The sequence below is a fragment of the Lontra canadensis genome, unplaced genomic scaffold (assembly GCF_010015895.1).
Source record: "Lontra canadensis isolate GAN:19392208 unplaced genomic scaffold, GSC_riverotter_1.0 scaffold3, whole genome shotgun sequence".
Classification (NCBI taxonomy): Eukaryota; Metazoa; Chordata; class Mammalia; order Carnivora; family Mustelidae; genus Lontra; species Lontra canadensis.
Genome location: NW_022630997.1, coordinates 15,670,268 through 15,682,871, shown reverse-complemented (window position 1 = coordinate 15,682,871; position 12,604 = coordinate 15,670,268). Strand labels below are relative to the sequence as shown.

At 42.8% G+C, this 12,604-nt stretch overlaps 1 protein-coding gene across 1 annotated transcript; it reads left to right on the top strand.

Moving 5' to 3' along the window:
* Nucleotides 1–2,030: 2,030 nt before the first annotated feature.
* BORCS7 (BLOC-1 related complex subunit 7) lies at nucleotides 2,031–12,389 on the top strand. The gene is made up of 5 exons (XM_032881213.1): nucleotides 2,031–2,256; nucleotides 9,246–9,308; nucleotides 9,420–9,463; nucleotides 10,415–10,435; nucleotides 11,933–12,389. The coding sequence occupies exons 1-5, from the start codon at nucleotides 2,119–2,121 to the stop codon at nucleotides 11,982–11,984; spliced, it is 318 nt and encodes a 105-aa protein (XP_032737104.1). The 5' UTR covers nucleotides 2,031–2,118; the 3' UTR covers nucleotides 11,985–12,389.
* The last annotated feature ends 215 nt before the right edge of the window (nucleotides 12,390–12,604 follow it).

Genomic DNA, 12,604 nt, shown 5'->3' with positions numbered 1-12,604 from the left:
GCTGCTGCCATCAGGGTGTGAATCAGGGCTGGGTTCTCATCTGGAGGCTCAACTGGGTAAGGATCTATTTCCCCACTTGCCTGGCTGTTAGTAGTATTCAGTTCCTTTAGGCTGTTTGATTGAATGCTTCTTATTTATTTATTTATTTATTGCTGGCTGTCAGCTGGAGGCTCATTTCTCAGTGACCAGAAGCAGTTCCTTGGCATGTGGAGTTGTCCAACATGGCCCCTTGCTTCTTCGCAGCCAGCAAAGGGGAAAGAGACTTCAGCAAGATGGGCCTGCGGTCTCTGTAATCACATAACCATGTATACACAATCATGTGTCTCCCATCACCTATGCATACTCTATTGGTTAGAAGCAAGACACAGGTCCTGCCCACATGTAAGAGAAAGGGATCACAGAAGCATATGAACACCATAAGATGGGGATCATGGGGGCTACCTGTCAGTGGCCAGTCTGTCTACAACAGGTGGCTAACTGTTACCATGGCTACATAGTAGTCTTTTCCTAAATTTGTGGGGGTGGAGCAACTGGAGTCCCCCACACTGTTACCAGGAACACAAAATTTTAAAGAGAGAGAGGGAGAAGGAGGAGGGGCAGAGGGAAAGGGTGAGGATCTTCAGCACACAACCCACTAAGCAAGAAGCCTGACACAGGGCTTGATCCCAAGACGCTGTGATTACAATTCTGCGGTCATGACCTGAGCTGAAACCAAGAGTTTGTAGGCCTAACCAATGAGCAACCCAGGCACCTCTGGCAGTTTCTTGAAACATTAAACACTTATATGACCCAGCCATTCCACTCGTAGATATTATCCAAGATAAATGAAAACAACCCAGAAAAGGACTTATATATGAATGCCATTGCAGCTTTATTTATAATAACCCCAAAGTAGAAACAACCCAAATGTCCAGCCACAGGTGAATGGATGAACAAAATGAGATAGTCAAATGACAGAATATTTCTCAGCAATAAAAAGGAACAGACAAGTGATACACACTACAATGCAGATAATTCTCAAAATCATTATGCTGAAAGAAGCTAGACAAAAAGGATATTTCCTGTATTATTTCCTGTATCATTCCAATTATATAATATTCTAGAAACGCAAATTAGTTTATAGTGTTAGGAAGCAGATTGGTTGTTGCTTACAACATGGACTGCAAATAGACACTTGGAAACTTATGGGGGTGATAAAAATATTCTGTATCTTTATTGTGGTAGTTCACAGGTGTGTACATCTGTCCCACTAATCAAAATGTACACTATAAAAGAAGATAGTTATTGTACATAAACTATACCTCAATAAAATTAAGAACACGAATTAAATGAAAGAAGCAACAGAGACATGAATCTAGACACTTAGAAAGTAATGTTGATACTAAGTACAGGTTATTTGAACAAAATTTACAATATAACACCATTCTCATCTCTTGTGCATTAGCTAAAAAAGAAATAGAGCTACATGAAACACCGCAGGTATTAATTCACTTCCAAGGTGATGATCCAAGTTTGCTTTTAATAGAAAAAACCCGATCATTTATCATAAAAAATTACTAAAGATGTTGAGCATTTCCTCCATTTATTAGCTGTTTACATGGCTCGTCGCACGGCCCAGGAGCTCCTCAGAGACAAGGTCTGTATCTTTTCTTTCTCTACCCTCAGCCTAGCACAGTTTGATATTTACTAAATGAAATTTTATTAAAATTGAACTGAATGGCCTTAATTCATTCTCGTAATTCTTTGGAGACTTGAATATTATTACTTCTTACTGATGAACGCAAGACGCAAAGCTTGAGTAATTTGCAGTCACACAACTAAATAGCAGAACTGGGGACTATAATCCAGGCCTTCTGATTCTAACCCATAGATATACTGAAATTGTCCTCTGTTTTCACCAGAGACATCTGCCTGGGCTTTATCTTCCTCGGTATATCAACTGAGTATTTTAAACGAATTTGAAGTTAGCTAAAGTCAATCTCCGCTGAGCGCATGCGTCCCTTCCTTTCCCTTCTCACCTCACGGTGGAGACACACCGACTCGCTTCCTTCCGTCTTGACGCCTTTTGGCCCCAGCGACTCGCCGTTGCCCTAACTGAGCCGTTCACTAGTCGAGGTGATGGCGACTGGGACATCAGATTCGCAAGCGCGATTCGGTCAGTCTGTGAAGGGGCTCCTCACCGAGAAGGTGAACACCTGTGGTACGGACGTGATCGCGCTCACCAAGCAGGTGCTGAAAGGCTCCCGGAGCTCCGAGGTGAGCTGGGAGTGGACTTTATGGCCCGAGATCCCCGGCCCAGAGTCTTGCATAGCTGTGGGAAGGGGATCGCATTACCTCCTGGGAATTGTAGGCTGTGACTGCTCCCTGAGAGGAGCGCTCGTTCGCGAGGGGCGCGTGTTGCATTCTGGGATGTGTAGTTTGGGGGATTAGAGATGGAGGGAGGGAAAGGAACGGGATGGTGGTTTCTTTTCTTTTCTTTTTTTCTTTTTTAGATTTTATTTATTTATTTGACAAAGAGAGAGAGAGAAAGAGCGCACAAGTAGAGGGAGCAGGAGAGGGAGAAGCAGGCTCCCGGTTGAGCAAGGAGCCTGACTCGGGGCTGGATTCCAAGACCCGGGGATCATGACCTGAGCCAAAGGCAGATGCTCAACCTACCTAGCCAGTCAGGCGCCCCCGAATATGTGCTTTAAAGCAGAGATTGCCGCAGTACAGCGGGTAAGATAGTAGTCCTAGCCAGTTCCTAATTTGTTTCATGGGGTTGTCTCTAGTGAAGATTTCTCCTTTTCTGGCCCCCAAATTCCACATGGTTTTGCCCTCATCCCAGAGTCCTTTCACGCTTTTGTGCATCGTCTGTGGATTTGTTCTTTTCTAATTTGTCTTTCTGGCCATATCTTGGTTTTCTGTTTCTTAGATGAGCTTTCTCCTTTGCCCCGAGTTCACCTTCATCCTTTAGCTGGTTCCATGAATGGAGTTATATGATGGCTTTTCACACCAAAAGTTTTATATATGTACACTGTGTCTCCCCCCCCCCCCAAAAGTATTTATTCTACTCTTAGATATTCACCCATGAGAAATGAAACTATGTGTCCACATAAAGACTTGTACCATTATCCGTGATAGCATCAAACTGGAAACAACCCAAATATCTGGTGACAAGAGAACGGACAAACAAAGTGGTTCTGATGACTGAGCCATTCCACCCCTAGGGTTTTTACCCAAGAGGAATGATAACATGCCTCTCATTTTGTTACATAAGCTGACCACACACAGAACATATTATCTAAGTGTTCCTGTTTTGGTTTCTTTAAAGTGGAATAACATCTTGAATACACCTGTGAAACAGTCTGAGTACCTTCTTTTTAGATCTTTGTGAATTTCTTCTGTAGACCTTTATCGTTCTCTTGCTCATAATTAACTCAGTGGCAGTGTGACTTAGTTGCTCATCTTCAACAAGTATTGCTTATTTTCAACTTAATTTTCATAATAATAGCAACTCTCTCTCTTTTAACTCTTCTATTTCAGCAGTCTCTATATTGTTTCATTAAGTTATATAATTGCGGTAACAAGCATAATATGGCCACAAGCTTTTGGACTTGTATATGAATAGTCACAGCAGCTTTATTTATATTAGTGTAGGATCCAGTAGAATTGTCTTTACAGAGTCACCTTTCATGTTATGTTCTTAGCTTGTATTAGTAGTGACTACAGGAAATAACCATATGAAGAAGGTGTTTGCATTTACCATAACACTATTGTTGAAGTCACTGATTTAGTGATCCCAAGTATGTTTTGTGTGAGGTCACACATTATATATTCATTTTAGGATTCAGCATCTGAGGGAAGTTTCTCTCTTTTTGAGGAATTGTTATGTTGCCTTTTACAAAATAGGAATTATGCAAATGAGGGACCCTGGGTGGCTCAGTCAGTTAAGCATCTGACTTCCACTCAGGTCATGATCCTGGGGTCCTGGGATGGAGTCTCTTGTCCGGCTCCTTGCTCAGTGGGGATCCTGCTTCTCCCTCTGCCTGCTCCTACACCCTGCCTATGCATGCACTCTCTCTGACAAATAAAATCTTAAAAAAAAAAAAAAAGGAATTATGCAAATCCAAGTGTTTCATTTTTTGCCTTGGTTGCACAGAAGTTCTTACATCAGTTTTAGTGGTAGACACATCTCCTTTTAATGACTTGTAGATTCTGTTTCTATTTCTTATTTTCTATTTTTTTTTTAAGGATTTTATTTATTTATTTAACAGAGATCACAAGTAGGCAGAGAGGCAGGCAGAGAGAGAGAGGAGGAAGCAGGCTTCCCGCTGAGCAGAGAACCCCATGCAGGGCTCGATCCCAGGACCCTGGGATCATGATCCAAGCCGAAGGCAGAGGCTTTAACCCACTGAGCCACCCAGGTGCCCCTGTTTCTATTTTTTTTAAATGTGTGTGTGTGTGTATGCACACACATGCATATAATATGGTATAAATTGGCTTCAGTCTTTTTGGAAGAGAAACAAGGTATAAATAAATAAATTTTAAAAAAACAGTGCTCGTAGTTAATGACCAGTGTGTATTGAACATCCATTCAATACAGGAAGGGCCCTGTAAGGAGGGGACATTGGGGCAGACACTTGAATGAAGTAAGGGAGCTGGCCAATTCTCACCATAATAAACTTGTTTTTATTGAACAACTACTATGTGCAGGACACTGCTGTGTTTTACGTAGCTTAATTTGTTAAATCTTTGCACTCACTAGTAGAGGAGGTACATTTCTTACATAGAGGATACAAAGAGGAATTTAATTTGTCCAAGGTTACAACGTAGCTAGGAAGGGGTAGAACTAGGATTCAAACCTAGGCAGACTGGTTCTAGGCTCATACTCTTGGGCACCACCTCTCATGTGATACTAGCTGGTTTAGTGGCCCAAAAGCCATGGTGTCACCATTGACTGCCGTAATGTGACTTGCTGCTTTCTGTTCCTTCTTGTGTATTGTTCCCATGAGATTCTTCTGTAGTAGATTTACACTGGGTGTCCGGTAAATGGTGTGGATTGAGTTAAACTGAAATCATTCCAGCTTTCTGGGAGGGTTGACATATCATCTCTCAGTTCTCTGACTTTTGTTTTTTTATTGGATCTCTTACGTGATACTTATCACATACCGTATTGCCTTTTTCTGTAGTTTTGTATTTTTGTCATTTCCTTTACTAGACTTTAGATTATTTGGCATGTCTTACTGATTTTCTTTTTTTGTCTTTTTTTTTTTTTTTTTGGTAGCATATAGCAGTACTGTATTTCGTTCCTTTTTAAGACTGGATGATATTCCGTTGTACGTACCACATTTTGTTTATCCCTTCGTTTGGTGATGGACATTTGTGTTGTTTCCACCTTTTGGCTTTGTGAATATGCTACAGTCAACATTTGTATATAAATACCTATTTGAGACCCTGCTTCCAGTTATTTTGGTAATTGCTGAATTGCAGTTGCAATTGCTGGGTCATATTCATATGGTAATTCTATGTTTAACTTTTATTTGAGAGAGAGGGAGAGAGAGAAACAAGGGCAGAGGGAGAGGGAGAAGCAGGCTCCCCGACTGAGCAGGGAACTCAATCTGGGGCTCGATCCCAGGACCCTGGAATCATGACCTGAGCCGAAAGCAGACGCTTAACTGACTGAGACACTCAGGCTTCCTCTTCTCCAGCTTTTTGATTTGTTATTGGTGTGACCCAAATTGACCCAAAGCCACAGGACACCTCCCTGGGGTTGGTCTGAGGGAAAGGGAGCTCTTGGTCTCATTGTGGACACGGAGCCTGATTTTTAGTTTGAATCCTTCTTTGCCTGTAGAACATTGCTTCTCTTTTCAACGTGGCTATTTTGTTCGATTAGCTGGCAATTTCCATATGTAAAGCTCTCTTTCTACGGCATTCATTTAACAAACATTTATTGTCTGCTCTGTGCTATGAACTATTTTTTTTTTCAAAGATTTATTTATTTATTTATTTATTTGACAGAGATCACAAGTAGGCAGAGAGGCAGGCAGAGAGAGAGGGAAGCAGGCTCCCTGCTGAGCAGAGAGCCTGATGTGGGGCTTGATCCCAGGACCCTGAGATCATGACCTGAGCCGAAGGGAGAGATTTTAACCCACCGAGCCACCAGGTGCCCCTGATTTTTTTTATTTATTTTGTTTATTTATTTGACAGACAGAGATCACAAATAGGCAGAGAGGCAAGCAGAGAGAGAGAGAGGAGGAAGCAGGCTCCCCGCTGAGCAGAGAGCCCAATTCGGGGCTCAATCCCAGGACCCTGAGATCATGACCTGAGCCGAAGGCAGAGGCTTTAACCCACTGAGCCACCCAGGTACCCCTGCTATGAACTATTTTAGGTATAAAGGAGAGGGTGGTACACAAAACAAGATCCCTATACTTAGGAAGTTTACATTTTAGTGAAGAGACAGACAAATGAAACAGAAAATCAGGGGGTAGTAAATCCCATGGAGGAAAAACTAGGCTGGGAGTAGAGTGTGATAAAAGGGTTTTCCTTAAATAGGGTGGTCAGGGAAGGGCCCTGTAAGGAGGGGACATTGGGGCAGACACTTGAATGAAGTAAGGGAGCTGGCCACATGGACGTCTGGAGCCAGAGTGCTCCAAGTAGAAGAAATGGCAAATGCAAAGGCCTTGAGATGGGAATATGTGCAAGGTGTGCAAGGAGGCCAGTATGGCTGGAGCACCAAGTGGGGAAGAGCATGTCAACCTTGTGCCCACAGCACAATGAATGTGTGTGACCCCATGCTCCTGCTATGCATGCCTGCTTCTCTGTTCTTCCCGTCGAGTTGTGTGCTGAGTAAAGGGTCTGTTGGATGTGGGTTTTTTTTTTTTCTTTTTTCTTTTAGGGTCCATTGTGTTATCTTAAGCCTATGTTTGTGCTTGCTATTTTAACTACATTATTTAATGCAATAATATGGAAAACGTTGAACTAGAATGAAAACAAAAAGGGTTGGTATTGCTATGAAAACCACGTTGGAAAATCTTTTTGAAGATGAGAAGCTAACCAGTAACACCTTAGTACAGGACTTGTTGAAGATGAGGAGCAAAGATGGCTATTGAGTTACTTATGAGCAAAGCAATAGTAAAAGCTTAGGGGGAAATACTCAAGCTGTTGTTCCACTTTAAGGAAACCCAGCCCAGACATCTTAGATGATACGTGCTGTGTGTGGTTGGTTTATGCAAGAAAATGATGCAGATTGCCAATGAATACATGTGTCATCAAAGCAAGGGCCTTGGCCCAGCATTGCAACAGCTCCTGCATTCCAGGAATCATGAGTCTCCTTGAGTCTATCTTCAAAATGATCAGCCACCCCCACCCCCCTTTTTAACAGCCATTCTGGTGGCTCAGGCCACTTTCATTGCTTGCCTAGACTATGGCAGTGTTCTCCCAGCCAGTTTCTCTGTCTTCAGTCCCCGCTTCAGTCTAGTCTGCGTGCCACGCTTCTAAAACAGTAAATCCAATCATGCCCAACCTTTAGGTCTCCACTTAGACGTCACTTCTTTTCGGAGGCCCTACCTGAACACCTGCCCCTGTAACAGGTCAGACACCTGACTCCCCATGTTGCCTGGTTGGCTGATACTTCCCCATTAGCATTTACCACAAGGTACTGGAGCACCTGTGTCCTCTTTGTCACACCACATTGTGAGCCCTGTGAGGATAAGGGCTATGTCTCTTCCTGGTGTACCGTGAGCACTGAATAAATATTTGTTGACTGACTGAATGAATGAGGAAGATTCTGTTAGAACATTTTCCTTCTGCCATCAGTTTGTCAGTCACCATCTCCCTCCTGTAGGACTTTGGAGTTTGTCACTTAAAAGTGGCCACAAAGGGCGCCTGGGTGGCTCAGTGCATTAAGTCTCTGCCTTCGGTTCAGGTCATGATCTCAGGGTCCTGGGATTGAGTCCCACATTGGGCACTCTGCTTTGCGGAGATCCTGCTTCCTTCTCCCACTCTGCCTGCCTCTGCCTACTTGTGATCTCTCTATGTCAAATAAATAAATAAAATCTTAAAAAAAAAAATTGGCCACAAGGGGGGAACAGGCACTCTGATACATTGTGGATGGGAATGTGAAATGGTATAACCCCAGTAAAACTCTCTCATCCAGCAATCATAGTCATAATTCCATGAGTCTATCCCAAGGATACGTTAGCAAAAAGACACAAAGATATATAAAGTATTTTTTGTAGCACTACTTATAATAGCAAAGGCTGCAAATAGCCCCAAAGTCTACAGCAGATGACTGGCTGAGCAGTCTTACAGGGACCTCTATACAGCCAGTGCTCTGCAGTCATAAGAGAACAGTGCACAGAGTCAGCATAAATCACTGCTGATCGATTTCAGCATCTCTTGTCAAGTGAAAATAGCAGCATGTGGAAGAGTGCAGGTAGTAGGACATTTTACAGAAGGGGATAGTCCGATGATAGACGTATGGCCACTTTTAAAAAGACAACATGGAGAGATAAATTTATTTACTTATTTATTTTTAAAATTAAGTAGGCTCCATGCCCAACATAGGGCTTGAACTCACAACCCTGAGATCAAGAGTCACCTGCTCTCCCACCTGAGCCAACCAGGCACCCCCCAAAAAATATTTATGCAGAGGGGAGAGAGAAGGGGGTAAGGGAAGGGACAGAGATGGAAGGTCTTATTTTACCATTTCAACGTTAGAAGCACGCAAAGGTTTATTAATTTTTAAACTTAAAAACGAAAAGAAAGAAATAACAGGTGCCACAGGGGAGTTTATCTGGGGGCCGTAGGAGGGCTGCTATTCCTGGTGAATCTGTGGTCATCGGTCCCCTTTTCATCTGAATCTCTCTGACCCAAGGGAACGGGGACAGTGGGTGGGACACACAGTAACTTCCTCTTCCATGGTGGGACTTCACGTCTGTCTGCCAGGAGCAGGGTGTGAGCACAGACCAGAAACCTCTTGTCAATCTCCTCTTGCCTCCTAATTCCACAGACACCAAGCCCTTGGTTTCTAAAACAGTAGCCTTTGGAGCTGACGCTGAGCCCCTGCCAGCACTGCCAGAGTGACACTGAATGTGGATTTTCAACCTAAACAAATAGATTATCCTCTGTTACTTTTGGAGCATTTGCAGTTGTACAGGGCAGGGGTGGGGTGGGGAGGAGAGAGGGTGATGGTTTAACAGCTGTGGAGAGAAGGTTATAGGAAGTTTGCAGATTTTGATTATGACCCCTTTATTTTTGTCTTTCAGCTGCTCGGTCAGGCAGCTCGAAACATGGTCCTGCAGGAAGATGCCATCTTGCACTCGGAAGATGTAAGAAACAATTTCTTCTGTGATTTGGGTTTTATTTACATAACTGGTGTGGTTACAGGGAAGTGGAATGTTCTCTTTGTTTTTGTTTTATTTTGTTTTGTTTTAATGCAGAGTTTAAGGAAAATGGCGATAATAACAACACACCTTCAATACCAGTGAGTATGCCTTCCGAGGTGCTGTGTGGTCACATTCTGCACGCTGCCCTCTCTTGCCTTTGGACTTCCGAACACTTTCCTGAGAAGGCAGGAGAGGGGAGTAAAGGTGGGGTTAGTCAGGAATGAGCTCTTTCTGGAAAAGATGGCGGCGACTGCAGAAGAAGCTGGAGTATGGGTGAGATCAAGAGCAGGGACTGCCTTTTGCAAGCCTCTTTGTGGTCATTTGGGGGCTCCTCAGAGGGAGAGACTTTGAACCCCAGGAGGGCAGGGCCCGTGCTAGGACCATGCTCGCACAGTGCTCGGCACCCAATAGACACTTAATCAGAATTTGTTGACAACCCATGCCCAAGGTCTCTCCTGGGGAGTCTGCGCTTTCACTGAGGAATTGAGTGTAACTGACCGGTATGGTCTAGTCCCCCCCATTTAACCCAGCCCTAGCTATGTAGAAATGATCCAGGAGGTTCCAAAATACAGACAGCCCTTTCTCTGTTATAATTTTGCATAAAATAGTAATGAGCTTTTCATCCTATTTCATTTTGCTTTATATTTTATATAGTTGGTATGACTTATGTACCTATTGGAAATGTACGATTGAGAATTTAACTCTTGATCTTTAAACAGATTCTTGGGGTGTGTGCATGTCAGGTATGTGACCCATTAGATTCCACATACTCGGGCCAAATGTGAGCCGTGTGTATAGTTTGTGGTACCTCCTCCCTCAGTCTGGTAGAGTGTCATTAGCTCTTTGGGCTTAGAATGCATCTTCTTAGCAACGCTGCACTCAGAGAGTGAACAGGGCTTCAAGAGCACAGTCTTAAGCCAGAAGGGACAGAATTACAGAATGTGACATGAGCCAGAAATTTGTTCTGCCTACAAATATCTAGCCATAAGTTGCACTGATTTTCTGAGATTTTTTTAATCTTTCTTTTCCTCTTTCCCTTTCTGATTCAGGCAAGAAGCTATTCAGAAGAAGTAAGTAGCCCCAAAAGGTAGGGGAGTGGAGGGACCAAGGGAAGCAGGCTATAGGGAATTCAACTTCTGGGCCCAGGATCAATGTGAAAGTCTAGCTGACGTATGCCCTTAAATTGACGCACACTCTGGGGTAGCTCATTTGGGATATAGAGAAAACAGTCCAGTTGACCCTTGAACAATACAACTTTGAACTACACAGTTCCACTTATACACAGATTTTTAAAAATATATATACGGTATAGTATTGCAAATGTATTTTCTCTTCCTTACGATTTTCTTTTCTTTTTTTTTTTTTTAAAGATTTAATTTATTTATTTGATAGAGAGAGTGAGAGACAGCGGCAATAGGAACACAAGCAGGAGGAGTGGGAGAGGGACAGCAGGCCTCCTGCCGAGCAGGGAGCCAGATGCGGGCATAGATCCCAGGAAGCTGGGATCATGACCCGAGCAGAAGGCCGTTGCTTAATGATTGAGCCCCCACAGGCACCCCCCCATGACTTTTTTTTTTTTCTTTTTAAAGATTTTACTTATTTTATTTGACAGAGAGATCACAAGTAGGCAGAGAGGCAGGCAGAGAGAGAGGGAAGCGGATTCCCCACAGAGCAGAGAGCCCGATGCGGGGCTCGATCCCAGGACCCTGGGATCACGACCTGAGCCGAAGGCAGAGGCTTTAACCCACTGAGCCACCCAGGTGCCCCCCCGCCCATGACTTTCTTTTTTTTTTTTTTTTTAAAGATTTTTTATTTATTTATTTGACAGAAAGAGATCACAAAGCAGGCAGAGAGGCAGGCAGAGAGAGAGGAGGAAGCAGGCTCCCTGCTGAGCAGAGAGCCCGATGCGGGGCTCGATCCCAGGACCCTGAGATCACGACCCGAGCCGAAGGCAGTGGCTTAACCCACTGAGCCACCCAGGCGCCCCTCCCCCATGACTTTCTTAATAACATCTTTTTCCTCTAGCTTTCTTTATTACAAGAGTGTAGTATATAATACATATAACCTTATAAAATTTGTGTGAACTGACTGTTTCTGTTATTAGTAAGGCTTCTGGCCAATAGTAGGCCAGTAGTCTAGTTTTGGGGGGGGCGGGTATACACAGATTTTGACTGTGTGGGCGTCAGTGCCTTTAACCTCCATATTGTACAAGGGTCAATTGTCTGTTTCAAAGGCAGGCAGTAAGTTAATTCACTGCTGGTAAAGGCTTTCTGCAAATTATAATGTGTAGATGCCAAACTTAAGGAATAGAAAACCTTCTATTTGGTAACATTCGTTAAGTAAGTGTGCTGAGGTCATTAAGCAGTCTTGGTCCCTTACAATACTGGTTACACTAATTGGCTTTACAGACCTTTTTTTCCCCCATAGTTTAAACTTCTGGAACAGTAGTGGACCAATACAAATTTGGATTTAGCTTCAGCAGTGTTTATGCATTAAAGTACAAATTGTACAAAGAGAGGTCTTTATTGCTCATTCCAGATAAACTTTTTCTCTGTTCTGATTTCTAGTGTCGAGCAGTCTTCTGACCTACAGGACCAGTTGAATCATCTGTTAAAATAGAACAGCTTGCAAGAGGGAAAAGCACTTCTTTGCCGGACACTGAGAAGGAAATATTTTACTCAACTGCTGTCCTATGGGTTTGATTTTCCATTTTCTTCTCCAAAAGTTAAGTTAGAAAAGATTTATGATGGTGTATAGTTTCTTCTGAAGAGAAGCTAGGTGGTTGAATTTTGGAAGTACTTCTTGAGGCTAAGTCATGCTCTTACTGAATTTTTTAATTGCTCTCTTTAGTTTGATGTTAAAGCAAAATTAAAGAGGTCTTGGTTTTTCCCATAGAACTTTTATATGTCAAAAGCTATATCATCTAAATGTGATTCTTTTTTTAAAATGTGATTGTTAAGCAAATGCTGAATGATGTTTTAAATTCAGAAATATGGCTTCTGTTGTGAAAACAGGAATGCTTAATATTGTTTTTAAAGACTTTTTTTTCTTTTAATCATACATTCAGGAAATTTCATGGTTGTGGAATGGTGATAGGTAGTATCTGTTCTTTTCTATTAACTCGGAGGAGAAATTTATTTTATTCATTGTAGCAATTCTTAAATGAAAAGTAGGCAAATGGTATATCTGGCCAGCTGTGACCCCCTGCCTTGACCTCCACTCCTAGTTTCTTTGTTGTG